The sequence below is a fragment of the Macrobrachium nipponense genome, chromosome 5 (assembly GCF_015104395.2).
Source record: "Macrobrachium nipponense isolate FS-2020 chromosome 5, ASM1510439v2, whole genome shotgun sequence".
In the NCBI taxonomy this organism is placed as follows: Eukaryota; Metazoa; Arthropoda; class Malacostraca; order Decapoda; family Palaemonidae; genus Macrobrachium; species Macrobrachium nipponense.
Genome location: NC_061107.1, coordinates 79,239,986 through 79,255,706, shown reverse-complemented (window position 1 = coordinate 79,255,706; position 15,721 = coordinate 79,239,986). Strand labels below are relative to the sequence as shown.

General features: G+C 33.6%; 1 protein-coding gene across 5 annotated transcripts in view; it reads left to right on the top strand.

Moving 5' to 3' along the window:
• LOC135215449 (metastasis-associated protein MTA1-like) overlaps positions 1-15,721 on the top strand; it is a 234,983-nt gene that overhangs the window by 169,450 nt on the left and 49,812 nt on the right. For all 5 annotated transcript variants that reach the window (XM_064250125.1, XM_064250124.1, XM_064250123.1 and 2 more), the window contains 3 exons: positions 8,409-8,693; positions 8,875-9,081; positions 9,675-9,785. In XM_064250125.1, coding sequence (XP_064106195.1) covers positions 8,409-8,693; positions 8,875-9,081; positions 9,675-9,785 — 603 coding nt within the window. The remainder of the gene's footprint in view (positions 1-8,408; positions 8,694-8,874; positions 9,082-9,674; positions 9,786-15,721) is intronic.

The following is a 15,721-nucleotide window of genomic DNA, read 5'->3' as shown; positions in this document are numbered from 1 at the left end:
GCGCAGGTATGGAAGGCGGGGTCTGGTACAACCAGACCACCGGCAACTTCCTTATACCTCTTGGATATTGCCCATAGGTCCTTGGATCGGTTTCCTTAGGACCCGTGGTGGCTGCTCAACACGTCGTCTAAGCTAACCCAGACCCTAGCAGGCTGAACAGCATCGAGTCCTGGTGTGACTGTATGAATAGATAGTGATGAGAAGTGACTGGCTTCTCTTTCTATCTTTTTCTTCCCCTCTACCTGTGGGTAGAGGGATACGGTCATCACCCTGCTGGATAAGGACGAGATGCCGGTGAGCTATATGACAGAGCCCCATCCTATCCCTTTCACGAGGGATGGGAGCAGAATATCCACCACTTCCTTCTACAAGGGGGGGAAGTGGATGCCTACAAGAGTCAAAAACCATGACTTTAACTTTGCTCCTGTACAGGAACAAGTTCTTACATTGCTGGTACGAAGAGATACGCTTGCCTCTCTCTTAGTACTCGGTCCAGAGGTCTGACCATTGATCCTGCGGTGCACACCCCGATCAATCGGACAGAGGCTTGGATCCCTCCCCTCGCTCTTACGACCAGGGAGGCTTCCAAGGTTGGGCGAACACCAGTCTGTTCACAAAAGACTCAGATTCCACCCACCAAGAAGTGAGTCTTCCTATTGTAAAAAGGACCGAAGGTTTGTATGCCGTGTCGGAACAAATGACAATTTGTCTAAAATTGCATTTTTCCTAACTATACAAACCTGAGGTCCTTTACACATAGCCCCACCTCATGCCACCCCTCACTCTGCAGTTTTTGTTTTTGCTTGGGCCAAAGCAAAAGTGATTTGTTTACCTCCCAGTCGCGCGCAGCGCGCCTGTCGGACAAGCAGTTAACTACCGAACCCCTTGTTCGAAAGCTTACGACCTACCAGCTGCGCTAGTACCTTCCTATTGTAAAAGGACCTCAGGTTTGTATAGTTAGGAAAAATGCAATTTTAGGACAAATTGTCATTTTTATAAATTTTAAATAATTATATGGATCAATACTGTATTATTAAGTTTAGTAAGATTAAATTATATCACATAATAACAATAACAATTCTCTCTCTCTTACAGAGATGTATGTTTTTAGTATTATAAATAAATTATTTACTAACTTTCAAATGTTAATATTAATGTAAAGAAAATACTACAGTGAATTAGTAAGATTTTAGTTTATAAATTAAAAAAATTATGTGAGAATGAAGGAAATACCAGTCTTCACGCATCTTTCTTTCAAACTCCAGGTCCAAGCTGAGGTCCAACAGCTGTCAAACATACCAAGTAATGTGACAGGAGGGGAGGGAGTGTGTTTCTCTCTCTCTCTCTCTCTCTTGAGATGAGAGATTTTTATGTTACACACATGAATAATATGTTTATTAATATTTTCAATAACAAATAACTGTAATTACAAAAATCGTGAACATATTTTACAGAAATACTACGATAATTCTCTCTCTCTCTCTCTCTCTCTTACATCTGTATGTTTTTTGTATGATGAATGATTTACCAATATTGAAATATCAGTATTAATGTAAACAGCAATAATATCAATTCATTAAAGAAAATACTAAAGTGAATTAGCAAGATTTTAGTTTATAAATATAAAAAAAATTATGTAAGAATGAAAGAAAATCCATTTTACCCTGCATCTTGTCTTTGAACTCCAGGTAGCCAAGCTGAGATGGCTGGGGTCCAACAGCTGTCAAATATATCAAGTAATGTGACATGAGAGGGAGTGTGTTGCCCACTCAAGATCATGTAAATTCTCTCTCTCTCTCTCTCTCTCTCTCTCTCTCTCTCTCTCTCTCTCTCTCTCTCTCTCTCTCTCTCTCTCTCTCTCTTACTGAAATGAGAAGATTTCTATGGTACATGGGTGTTTATTAATATTTTCACATAATAGTAATAATGATAATATGACTAATTTCAAAATTCATATGTAATAGTATTTAAAAAAAATAAAATAATCTATCCATTTCCCTTTTTTTAAATAAGGATAACTCTCTCTCTCTCTCTCTCTCTCTCTCTCTCTCTCTCTCTCTCTCTCTCTCTCTCTCTCCACACAAGGAGATTCGTATGTCATAGTGGTAACTCTCACTCTCTGTTTGGGCTGGAAGTGTATGTATAAGTATTTCTTTAACCTGTTAAGCGTCCGCCCCTGATGAGCTCGCTGCTAACGTACCGTCACGCTTTTTTGTAATCAGCGATCATAGCACTGATGATAGTTTTTCAAAGTTAATATGATTTTTATGCTTGTTATTCATACTGTAATTAACTGTAGGAAATTCTCTCTCTCTCTCTCTCTCTCTCTCTCTCTCTCTCTCTCTCTATCTCTCTCTCTCTCTCTCTCTCTCTCTCTCTCGTCTCTCCTCATCCTCTCTCCGGAGTCCAGTCACTCGGCAAAGAAAAGTCATCTTCACTCCCGCAATTGGAAGAAAAGTTTGTATCATCCACTGAAGGAATTCAGAACTAGAGCTCTCATCATCAAATAGGTTATCAATCACACTCCTCATCTAGTATTTGATTGAATCTCACCTGAAGAAATATGCCTCCTCTTTGGGACATTCATTGTGAAAGACGCGAAATCCAATTTGTCTCGATAAACGCCCGAAGCGTATTGAAAGAAAACCAACAGGGACAGGCAGTTTTCTAGCATAAGCGACCACCAGGAAAGAGTTGCCAGGCTGGAAATAAGTTTCCCATGTGCTGAGAGTGTTACCAAATGATGTTCCTACACTTTCTATACGAGTAAACGTATTATTACGGGGCTGACGGCTTGACAAGCACAGTAAAGTCTTGAACGTAAATATCCTGTGAAGGCGGCTACCGAGTAGAATCGCGTAACGTATTATTATGTGGGTGACGCTTAACAGGTTAAGGGCATTGCTACATTTTATGATAAAATAATAATATACAGTACTAGTTTTCAAAAAATATTAAGTTTAATGAGATTAAACAATACAATTACATTCTCTCTCTCTCTCTCTCTCTCTCTCTCTCTCTCTCTCTCTCTCTCCTCTCACGTATGTTTATATGTTTTGTAGTGTAAATAAATGATTTACGTTATAACTAATTTTCAAATATTAAGATTAATTAAAAATAGCATTCCCAGTCTTTTTACCCACTTGAAGGAAGGTGGGTGGGGGAGTAAATGACAGTCTGATATACGAATTGGCGGAGGAGAAGGAGTCGAAGTCTAGGAGTTATTCTCTCTCTCTCTCTCTCTCTCTCTCTCTCTCTCTCTCTCTCTCTCTCTCTCTCTCTCTCTCTCTCTCTCTCTCTCTCTCTCTCTCTCCCCATTATTATTCTCTTTGTCTCAGAAATAATTCATAATTTCACTCTTGATTGTGAGATATATGATGTTACCATTCAATGGTCTCTTTCTCTCTCTCTCTGTTATTGGCTGTAGGTATATATTTTAATTTTGTTAAGAAATTCACAATTCCGTGAAAACAAATTGTTTAAAAAATATCCACAATTATATATAAAAATATTTTTACATAGAAATATATTTTTATATATAATTGTGGATATTTTTTAAACATATTTTAATGGTAAAATGATTAAGATGACATTGAAATGATATTAGTAATATAACCTCAAAGATTAATACAGTAATAGATTAGCAATTTTAGGTATATTTGAAGTAGGATGTTATTTCAGGTATACATTTGGTATCTGAACTTTCAAGATAGACAGTTCTAAGCATTTTTAGTGGTGGTTTTAACTATTCACGGGGTGTCTGGTACACATTCCCCACGAATACGGGGTACAGTGTAGTATGATAATTCAGGGTAAATTGTTCTTTGAACTATCAAATTAAGCAGTGAAATATTAAAATAGGCAGTTGCAAGCCAGTTATTAGTATTTTTAGAGGGGATTTTTCCATTTCTAGGGTGGGTTCTGTAATTTATTCCCGCTTAAAAATGGTTGGAGCACTGTACTTTGAATCTTTTAGATATTATGTATGGTTACATATATTATTAATGTAAACTAATTAAAATTTAATTTTTAAATCATGTAGCTAACTACCATTTTCACATCCACTACTATGTTGAAAATACTCTAATATAAAATTACCTTTGAAAGCTTTTATATTTGTACTAAATTTACACAGTTACCCATTTTTAACTCTTATGAAACCACAGTGCTAATACATATTAATAATGCAATAGTAAATTATATGTAAAGATAAGTAAATTATTGCAAATTAAAATATAACTTAATCAAATATAGATTGAAATTTAGAAAATGATGTATTTCCTGACACTGGCAGATGTTCCACACTAAACTAATCCTTCAACTTCTTCCACTGAATTTAAATAATGTTACCTTAATTTTAAAAAACCTCACTTAATTGAAGATAATACTGGACACTCAATCTGTTTTGATAAGTAATAAACAATCTAATGTGGGTGTATGTACTACTCATTGTATAATCAGTCGATTTGGGGAAGGCAATGATGATGGAGGTTTCTGAGGTCTAAGCCTAAAAAATAAATCTATGGTTGACTGACAAAACTGAATGCTATCTCATGTTATACTCATATAATATTAGACATAAACTTTGTGTAATGTTTAGTTCCAAGATTTCTTAAAACTCCAATGTTAACGTAGGCTATATTATGCATCAGAACATTAGGTTACATTTTGTACATCAAAGCTTATTGATAAATTTTTAGATTAATATAGATTATGCTGTACCGTAAAATATATTTGGACTAAGAATTAATTAAAAAAAATAAAATTGTATGTACTTTAATGATGAACAGAAAGCTTTTTAAAAAGTACCAATATTTTATTTTACCAAAGAACAGTGTTTTACCACTGTACTATGATTTGTCCATTTATCAAAGTGATAGTTAACATAAAAAGTATATATTATGTATATAAATAGATCTGTGTATTTAATTAATTTCTTGGTGTTCCTAAATGCTTGGTACTTCACTTTTTTTTATGCTTTTCATTGCAAAGCATGAATTCAAGTGGTATTCAAATTACCTTAAGGTAGCAAGAGTGAAGTAGCACCTAAACTGCTTTGCTGCTGAGGGTAGTAATCTTTTCCAGTTAATTCAAATTTGTTATTTTCTGCGTTAGACCATAGTTTTGTAATGTCAATAAAGTGCCTAGGGTTGAATCCTGTTCAAGGTAGAAGCCATTGTGGTTCACTGTGAATTCATTATTGACGAGTTATTTGAGGTCTGAGAGGTAAAAGTACGAAAAATGTTGTATAAATTTTTGAGACTGCATATATCTTATCCGTCTATCAGTCTAACTAGCTATCTCATTGCCCTTCAGCCTTAGCTGTCTATCAATCTAGCTAGCTATCTGAGTGCTCAGTTGTGGAAACATGCTGTATTAAAAAGCTGAAAGCATGCAAACTCATATTTGTGTGAGACTGCTATTGAAAAGAAAGGTTACTATCATTTAGGGAATAATATTTATAATTGTATTTTAAACTTTCAAGATGGATTCATTTTTAACTTTAGAGTGTAATGCCACTTTAATCAAACAACTTTGTAAAACATCGTAAAATTATCTGTTCATTGTGCCATGCATTTGGTTGAATGCTAAGAATGTATATGATGGCATACTGATATTGAACGTATATAAAACAAGCGTGTGTTCTTTGCGTCTTTAGTCAACGTGGCAAGGTATTGGCTCACCTGTGTGACTCGGATGAAATTGATATTGTGTTTGCATAGTATTGCCATTGAAGAATATTCTGAGTTTTTCATATTAAGGTACTATTATGTTGTAACTGAATAATCTGTGTGGCAGATATTGATGTTTCAAAACCAGAAATATGCACGTCACTGTTTATCAACATATCTGAAAATAGGTTTCATCAAATCTTTTAAATGAACAGCTTCCAATGTGTTATGTACCAGAAGACATTTTTTAATGAAATAATGATAGTAAGTGTCAGTATTTGTGAGAACATCTTGTTACTAGGCGTACAAAAGATAAGCCTGTTGAATATCTTCAAAAATTAAGAAAAATTAAAAATCATTCTACTGTAACAGTATTCAAGAAACAAAATGTAAATAATAAAGATAGGTTAACTGCTGCTTTTACACTAGATGAAAATTCATCTTAACTGTAATGCATCAGGATAAACTAACAAAATAGTGGTTGTTGAAAAAATGGCATATGTATGGTCACTGATACTGAATGAAAACAGCCCATTACAAGGTATTTTATTCACCTTGAATGTTACTCGAGTTATAAAACATTTATCAATATTTACTGCTTTGTGATTGTACGTTGCAAGAAAAAATTTATTTGAGAAATATTGATGTAAGCCCATCTAATTGAGCATCATTTTTGATGAATTGCTTTAATTTTGGAAACATTTGGTTGGACATTTGAAGAAATAATGTCTCTGTGAGCATTACTGTTGTACTATTCCTTACTGGGGGAGCAAATATTGACGAGTTATTTTGAAAATATTTGAATAAAAGCTTATATTATTCGTTGAATTTAATTGATAGAGAAATATATTAGCTATTCAGGTTTTGTTTGTGAAAAATATTATGAATCATGACAACCTTTGTGGATAGTCTCTTATTCTTATTCTTTTTTTATTTTTACTTCATTTTTCATCTTTCTGTTAGTTGTGGCATAGTTAACAGATGTAGCAAATAATCTCATCTCTTTCCTCCTCACCCTATCTTAACCCATTGACCTTTACGTAAAAGTACTCAGAATTGTATTAAATGACCGTAAGGGATCACCTGTTTTGAAGTTCATAATTTTTTTACATTTTTTTTGTATCAAATCACTACCATAAGGTCAAGGAATATCACACTGGGCATGTTAGTGCATTCACCCAATCAAGATCATAGCATACTTACCTTGCTGGAAGTGAGGTCACAAGCAAATAGAGATTCTTCACTAGTAATCAGGAGCTCCTATACCTTAATAAGCCAGTGCAGAATTATTAAGTTCAGTATGATAACATTGTTTCCATGATAGTTTTAGATTATAGATAATTATTTACTGATAACTTATTAAGAATATATTAGAGAAAATATATTGAGGGCGGTTATTTTTATGATATACATTGTTACCCATGAAGTAGAGGTTAGCCCCTAAGTGTTCTGTTTCTGGGGTTTCTTGAAAAGGTTTCTTAACCATTGTGTGTCGTCTTGACTTTCACAATGAATAAAATTCTTATATTATCACTTAGCTTAGCTGTTGTTCATTCCTGCTGGATATTTTGCAGCAGTCTTTTATGTACATTAATGGAATTCAGTTCAGTTTTCCTTCTGCTTGAACTATTGATACAACCCAGTATTATGAAGTAGAGTGGCACCTGCTGATAGTTGAGATGTAATTTGGTTGCATGAGCAAACCCTGCAACATACAAAAAGATGCATGCATAATTTTGTTCTGACACTTACGTTTTAGCCAACTTTATTCATACCATAAAACTGGTTTTATTTAGTTTTTATGGCAAAGGTGGTAATTCTGTATGTGACTCATAAGTGAAACTTGTGTAATAGCAGTAAGATGTAATTTTAATTTTTAGGCATTGTGGCATTTCATTTAGCTAATCTTTAGACAAGCCTAATCCATTAATGAAATCATTTTCCCTTCTAATTATCTTTTATGCTCTAAAATTCCTTTAAAGTATGTGTTTTATTTTAATGATTTTTTAAAGATAAAAAATGTTTGTGTGATGCTCAATATAGACTCATTCTTGTTGAAAAGTAGCACAAAGTATATTATATATTTGCAAGACCTTATGAGTTGTATAATGAAAAACCCTATTGTAATATAGAGAAGCTAATTACATAATCATTAGAAAAGAAACTTAATAAAAGAGTTTTCACAACCTATATTTTGTGTTGTAGCTGTAATATGTGCCTGCCATGCTTTTGTGCCAGATTTTGTACCATCTTGATAGGACTGCTCTAAAATGATTAATCGTCCCCTTGTCTTCAAAACTCCCACCACATGTATGAAATGCCACCTGATTACCACTGTAGTAAAGTGCAGTGAGAAAGAATACACTGCCAATTGTATTACGGGAACGCATACTTACAATCTCCTATGTGAAAAACATTCTACAGAAATGGAGTAGCCATACATTGCCCAATTTTTAAATATGTTTTGTGAATGAGTTTAATCCAAACTTTTGAATGTTGACAAAATAATTCAGATAATCAGTTATTAGGGCAGAGAGAAACACACCTTTTGCTGAGTTGAGGAGTCCAATATACTACTGTGCTCTCATAATTAATGTCATTTGCTCTTGGGTTTCCAAAAGCTTGTTTTAGGTCCATTTAGTTCATTCCTTATCTCTTCTATTAAGAATTTACTTGTAATTGTCCTTGAATATCATTTGTGTGCCAGGTGTAAAGAATTAGCATTTTGCCTTCCAGAACGACTGCACAGTGGTGGCAGTCGTTCGCAGCGGTGTAATGTTGGTGGTTGTGGCCGTGAATACAAGACGCGGTCACAGTTAATTCGGCATGCTGCTCAGGCACATGGTGTGGCCTTGAGACCTGGCTCTCCAAGACCAATCATGAAAACTAGAGCAGCCATCATGGTTCATACAAGCCTTCCAATTCGAGTCATGCGAAGACTTTGTCAGGACCTGATTCTCCCCAGAAAAGCTGGCCGGAATCCAAACTGGCCAATTAATGCCACTAATATCCGTCAAGAGAGTAAGTTTATATGAAGGTGGCATTGCTCATTCAAGTTTAATTATAGTTTGACTATTTTGATACTAATCATGTGGGTGAATACGGTGTTTTAAATTAAGCATGAAGAAATTCAATATTTATTTTGAATGAATACATGAATAACATTTTGGATGTATGGGCCAATGTATGGATAACGTTTCAGGTCTCCAGCGCATGGCTGGGAAAACGTTTGAAGACTTTGCATACCTTGTGAAGCATAGAACGGGTCGGCGTCGTGGGAGAGTTTCACAGGTGTCAATGCGCTTAGGTCAGAAGATCTCTGCTTGCCCTGCGTGGATGCTCCCCACGGACAAGTCACTTCTTCCCATACAGCCCCATATAGCATTCCCAAAACCTCCCAAGGGACCAGGTTGGTTGGTTGGTTGGTTGGTTGATTATTCATTACTTTATGATTGCTGTTCTTGACAATACTATCTTGTCTATTAGTTCATCTTGTAATGTTTTATTTTTAATCATCAGTTACTCAATTTACTCTTGATAATGTCTATTAACTGTTAATCTGATGAATTCCTTTAGTTACATGTGTATATATATACATTTATATATCTTCCTTTTGTGTTTTGTATTGATTTTTTATGTATGAATGACAGTAGCACTGTCAGTTGTGGTGGTTGGAGAGAATTGTAATTTTTTTTTGTTACGGTTCAAAGAGGAATAAACAAAAGGTGATACAAATATTTTATCAGATTAACCAAAGTGGTGTGCAATCTTGAAAAAGAGATATGTATTGTATTTTATTGTGAAACTTAGCTTTCAGTCAAGACTGAAGGTGAGATCAGACCAATGTTAGTCTATGATTTTTACCCCCTCCCTGTTTTTAGTTGATTTTGCTGCTGCACTCTTTAGGTCTTTGTACTATATTTATACACACACAAGCTAACACTATACAGTATTTATATGCATAATTTTATTGTGAGATTAACATTAAAATTTTTATTTCAGATGGCAGTCTTATATATACTCCAGTACCAAACCGAGAGCTTCCCATTCTAAATAATATGAGCCCATCCCTCTTAAAAAGACGAGCGTATGAGGAAACTAATGGCATGGATGGTAAGTTCTTTCCAGTCTATACATACTCTACTTAAGTTTTTAATTACAGTTGGTTTGTCTGAGGTTATTGGGCATGTATAATATAAATTTATAGTCACAAAAAAGTATATTGGTCAGAAAATTTATATTTTTATTTTTTGGGTTGGTTAGATCTTGGCAGGATAGTTCCATTGGTATGTATGTATTTGCAAGTCAAGTTCCAAGATGATAGCAAGGCTTTGCAAACCATACTGTTGTATTGTTTGTCAGTGCTAGTTTTTTGTGTTGTGTTTAAGTAGAATGTAATAATGAAATAATGAGTGGTGTAGTTGTTTTATTAAGCTGAAATTTCATCATCAAGAGTTTTCCTTGTCCCCATAACTCCTTTAAATTACTTTTTATTTTTACCAATTCTCATGGGAAGCTTTGATGTGTTGACTGATTAGTTTTACATACTAAGGCCTTTGTATTTGCCAGATATAGAAATGAACTAAATGTGTAGTGACATTTGCTCCTCAGTTTTATGTAAAATTTCAGTTCTAGGACTCTTGCATATGCATCATTTTATGGGTACCTTGAAGAAACTCCACCATGACCATACTGTACAGCATTTTAAAAAAATGTCTGGGATATGTTGAAAATCTGTTTTCTCACCTGTTCACTTTGCCTGAATCTCAGTTTTACCTGTTCACTTTGCCTGACTCATCTGGGTAGGTTAGGTGTTTATGTGTGTTCTCCATTAACATCTGGATATTTTAACTGGATATATCCTGCTAATTCTGTCTTTACTATCACTTAACTTATCATTTCTCCACTTCTTGCATACCCAAATTATCTCTGTTGAAATTTTTTGTCCATTTTTGTCTAGGAACATTAATGAGCAGCTTATCTACAAAAGTCTTTGTATTAATTTGTAAATGTTTTCATGCAGCAAAACAGTTTATTCATCATAACATTTTACTTCCTATTAGTTTAAAATTCCCACATTTTCTACCATTTTTTTCTCTTTCATTTCTTTATGCCTTATTATGGTGCAGCATTGTCTCCCTAGCTGTATGTCTACAACCTTTCCATTTAGTTTGAGTTCGTGTGTTACCATATATTACTGAAAGTACTTAACTGCATTCCTTCTCATCCATTCAGCTATTTTCCTAATGAAACTTTCTGCTTAATGTCTTTACTATAAGTTAATTTTCCTGATTACTTGTCAGTCTTCTTAACAGCAAGAGTTGTGCATATATAGTAGCTTTGTGGTGAATCCCCTCTGCACCTTGTTATAGTTTTATTACCATCACTTGATCGTTGAGTCTTTCTAGTATCCTTTTCCTTTGCAGTACCCACCTAATTGTTTTGTTTGATAATCTGTTTAATAAATGTCTTGTCAGAATCCCAAAGTATAGTAAAAAGGTTGCCTCTGCGGTTGATTTCCCTTTTACAAAGCTAAAGTGATAGTGTAAGTGTTAACTCCTTGTCTGGTCAAAATAATTATGGATGGTAATCTCTGCTCATTTGCTACTCCCTTCCCCTATACTTTCCATTAGTAGTCTTACCTGTATACTTTACACATTATGTGCATTGTTACCTTTTTATATTAATGTAATGCCTGGACCCATCTCTTTCTTTGTTTTTTCTTGAATTGTGATTAGCTCCTCAAGGATTAGGTTTTAAGTGATTGGTGTGACGGCAATGTTTTTTTTTTATTGTTATTTATTTTATTTATTTTTTATTTTTTTTAATCAAATGTTGCTCCCAATAGCCCTAGAGTTATAGTAATTCATCTTTCCAGAGGCTCTCTTAACCTCTTCATTTTGATTTTCCTTTGGTCCTTACGTCATGGTAGAATGCATGCTTCTGATGTGGGGGTTTAGAGAACTTTTATTTGTTGCTCACACTAAATTTCTTTATCAAAAGAGAATGTTGGTTTTGGTTAATTTTGGGGCCAAAATAATGTAGGTTTTTGTAGTATCTTGAAAAATGAAAAGTAACAAAATAATATGTTATTCAAAATAATGTTTTAAAGACGACAAAAATAGAAACATCTAGTTTTCATGTATTTTTTTTTCAAATGTGTATTAGAGGTTTGTCATTATTTTTCCTTCATGAAAAGCATAATACATTTCTTAGCCAAAAATGCATGTTAAAACTATATATCAGTTGTCGCCAACCTTTTGAACTTCATGGACCACTAAAGTGTAATTTTAAATTTTGGCAGACCACTAATGTAAATTTTTAGAAATGTAAATAACGTTTATGTAATAATAATACTGTTCAGAAAACTTTTATTTTAGTAATATGAAATGTACCCACAAAATATAACAGTTACAGTTTAATTATTGTAAAAAAAATTGAAAATTTTAAGTTTGTTCAAGTATTTACACTTTTTAGTGTGATATTTATTCCTGCTTGTTTGAAATAAGTTTGTCGATGTTTGGCTCCAATGACATTACTAAACGGAGAGATGTTTTTATTTGGAGCCGAGATCCAAATTTTTAATGCTAAATCGCCCTAAAATGATAATAGCATTAAAAATGCTAAATTGGCAATACGTACTGGACTTTCTGTCTTTGGTGCAATTTGTATCAGGGTTGCCTGAAAAGGATTAAAAATTCATTGAAGTTGAAATAATGTCCCAATTTTCCTGCGGACCACCAAAAAATTTTCTCGAACCACTGGACAAAATTTTTATTTAGTTTTCTATTTTTCAAAGAAGACAAAGTACAGCCATCCCCCATCACTTTCTTGACATCATCTTAGTGTTACCCATCAGCATATTTATGGTTAAATTTTTTTTTTTTTTTTTTTTTTTTTTTTGTTATCCAGGTGAAGTAATTTATGGCATTTTCAAAATCTGGAAGGATTAGGTCATTTGGCTTCATCAGAAACTCTGCATTCAACTTTTGTAAAATTTACACTTTTATAGAGCATCTCTTTCTTGTTCATTGACCCAGTTCAGAAACCTTTTTCCCCTCTCTGTTGTGTAGAGATTCCTTCCATTCCATACCAGGTCATCTACTTTGATACAAGCTTTTCATACCTTCCTCATTTTGTGAACCTCTATTCTTTTCCTTCCTCATACTTCTTAGTGCTATTCCAAAAAGGAAATATGTATTAATTCTGCTGACAGTTATGCGAAATAGATAAGGAAGGGAATAAAGGAATACAGTGGCACCTCAACTTCAGATGGGGGGGTAGGTTTGCCTCTCATGATAGGAAGTGAAGTCTGTTAAGTAGGAAAGATTTACAAACAGCCTACATGATTGATTACCTGGAGCCATGTCTTGTAGCTTTATGTGTAAAGCAATTTCTCTCTCTCTCTCTCTCTCTCTCTCTCTCTCTCTCTCTCTCTCTCTCTCTCTCTCTCTCTCTCTCTCTCTCTCTCTCTCTCTCTCATTCATATATTTGAGTGTGTGTTTGTGTTTTAAAAGATATTGCACTGAATAATGTTAGGAAAATGACTGTTACAGAGAGAGGAGGGAGCACATTAAGTGTGTAGTTTCTTTTAACATGATGCATACATGTAGATATATTCATGCATATTCACATATTGAAAAATACATGTATATAACACTGCATTACTGTATGGTATTAAGTATACTTGTAATACTGTGCTACACAATGTAACTATGAAGATGACACAATATAAATAACAATATCTAAATACAGTACATGTTACTCAAGTACCAAACCATATAGCCAATGTACAACAAAATTTGTGTACTAATCTTATTTTGAGGCATATTGAGACCCCCATTAGTAGTATGTAAAGGAGTAAACAGCAGTGTTTCAACCTCATGGGGTATATGCAAGTTTTAGGTTGAGACATTTGAATTCCTCTTTGCTACAAATCTTAGAATAACAGAAGAAGTGTACACAGTGAAACGAAGAAGCATGATGCAGTCACTTGGAAAAAAAATCATTTAAGTATTTTTATACATATTCAGTTAACAGTGATGACACTTCTTTTAACCAGAGATCTTAGAATTGTGGAACATTTGCAAACACAAATGAAACAAAATATGACCCAGTCACTTTAATAAAAATTTTACCATAAGGAACTGTTTGTGTATACTATGTGATTAAGAATGACTTGCAGTAGTGTGATGCATATTTCAGAATATAGATACAGCAGAAATGTGTATGCAGTTGTACTTTATTTAACCAAACATCACAGAATTTCTGAGCATGTGATTGCTAGATGGACAAAGATTGGCACTTTCACTTGTAAAACAATACTTTGTAAGCATATGTTTCAGCAAGTACATTGTGTTTATAGGTAGAACCTTTAACACGAGAAAAAAATAACCACTCATACTTTACTTGAAAAAGCAAAAACAGAAGTTATGGAAAATTTAATTTTTTACTGGACTCAGACATTCGATAAGTAACAAAAATTCAGTAAGTTGAGGTGCTACAGTATTTGTTGATAATTATTAATAGCATTATTATGCAGAACATTATGAATATTTTTATTTATTTACATCCTTGGTTATAGAGGAAATGAATGTTGATGTGTAGTGGGATATATGTACAGAATCAAAATGGCCATGGTTTTCCAAGAGTAGGAAGCAGTTAATGATGTACTGTGTGCTGCTTAATCTTTCACTTAGGAATTTGAGAGTAAAAAATTATGCAAGAGGATATTAGTAGGAAGTTGGGAGTATTATATTTTACATCTTTTTTGATAATGTATTATTAATTAGTTGTTTACTTTTTGTTTCGGTTCACGGCACTCTAGAGAATGTTGCCAGTTAGTTTTCATAAGATTTTCTACATTATGACCCCATTAATCACTAATAGCTTTACTTCCATGCAAATGGCTCTCCAGTCACACCCAACCTATTGAATCCTGAAAGACATACCTCTGCACATATACAGTTTCCTTCAAGAGGTAGGCATAAATGGAAATAAGTATGCTAATAAAGTAGGATAAAATGGATGATGATAAAGCACAAAAAATGGATGCTAATAAAGTAGAAAAATGGCAGTTAAAATGACCAGACAAAAGGTAATTATCCTGGTCAATGATTATATAACATTTCAAAAACCTTTCTTCTATAATAAATGGTAGACTTTTTGGGATAATGAACCTGATACCAACATTAAATTTAAGGCAGGCCAGACCCATGATTTAATTGTAGGTTTAACTAAAAAGTCTTCTACTCGGAAATAATGTAATTCTCACATTTTTTTTAACATAAAGGCCCTAGAATGCCAAGTATATAGCCCATATGACCCAATATCCTTATGCAGAGAATGCAAATTCGATTTTTTTTTTTTTTTTTTTTTTTTCTCCATCCAAGTTTCAACTGACATTGATGTAAGCTGTCCAATTATATTTTAAAGAATTGCAATATATTCTATAAATTTTATGCTGTACTTTTAAACCCTAAATTTTAATTCATGGTTTAGTCAAACGACACGGTATCAGAAATTAATGATTATGATGGTAATAATAATGAAGGCACTGTCCTTTATTCAGTGAGAGTCATCAGTTCTTGGGCCAGTAGTCTTCTGTCATTTCCCACTCATCCCATTCTTCACACTGGTCAAAGTAATGTACTGGTCTCAAAGCATGTCATCCTCCTGGCTCCATCAGGTGATATTTAGGCATATGTACATACTTGAATTTATCACACGAGGATGTTTTCCATCCTCAGAGCAAATACTTGGTATTGTCAGAATATCACAAGATTTAATAAAATAAAAATGAATCTTAAAGATATGTGAATTTTACCAAGTTATTACATGTTCTTTCTAATAATTTTTATTTTTATAAAATTACAATTACAGCTAACATAATATCATAGCAGATAAGAACTAAAAGCAGGAACAATCCCCGGAGTATATTTATGATAAAATATTTACAAAATGTACTGGGATCAGGAGATGTAGTACCTTATAGTGAGGTATAAATTTCTAATCAGTTTTTTTACCTTGCAAAATTACAATTACAGCTG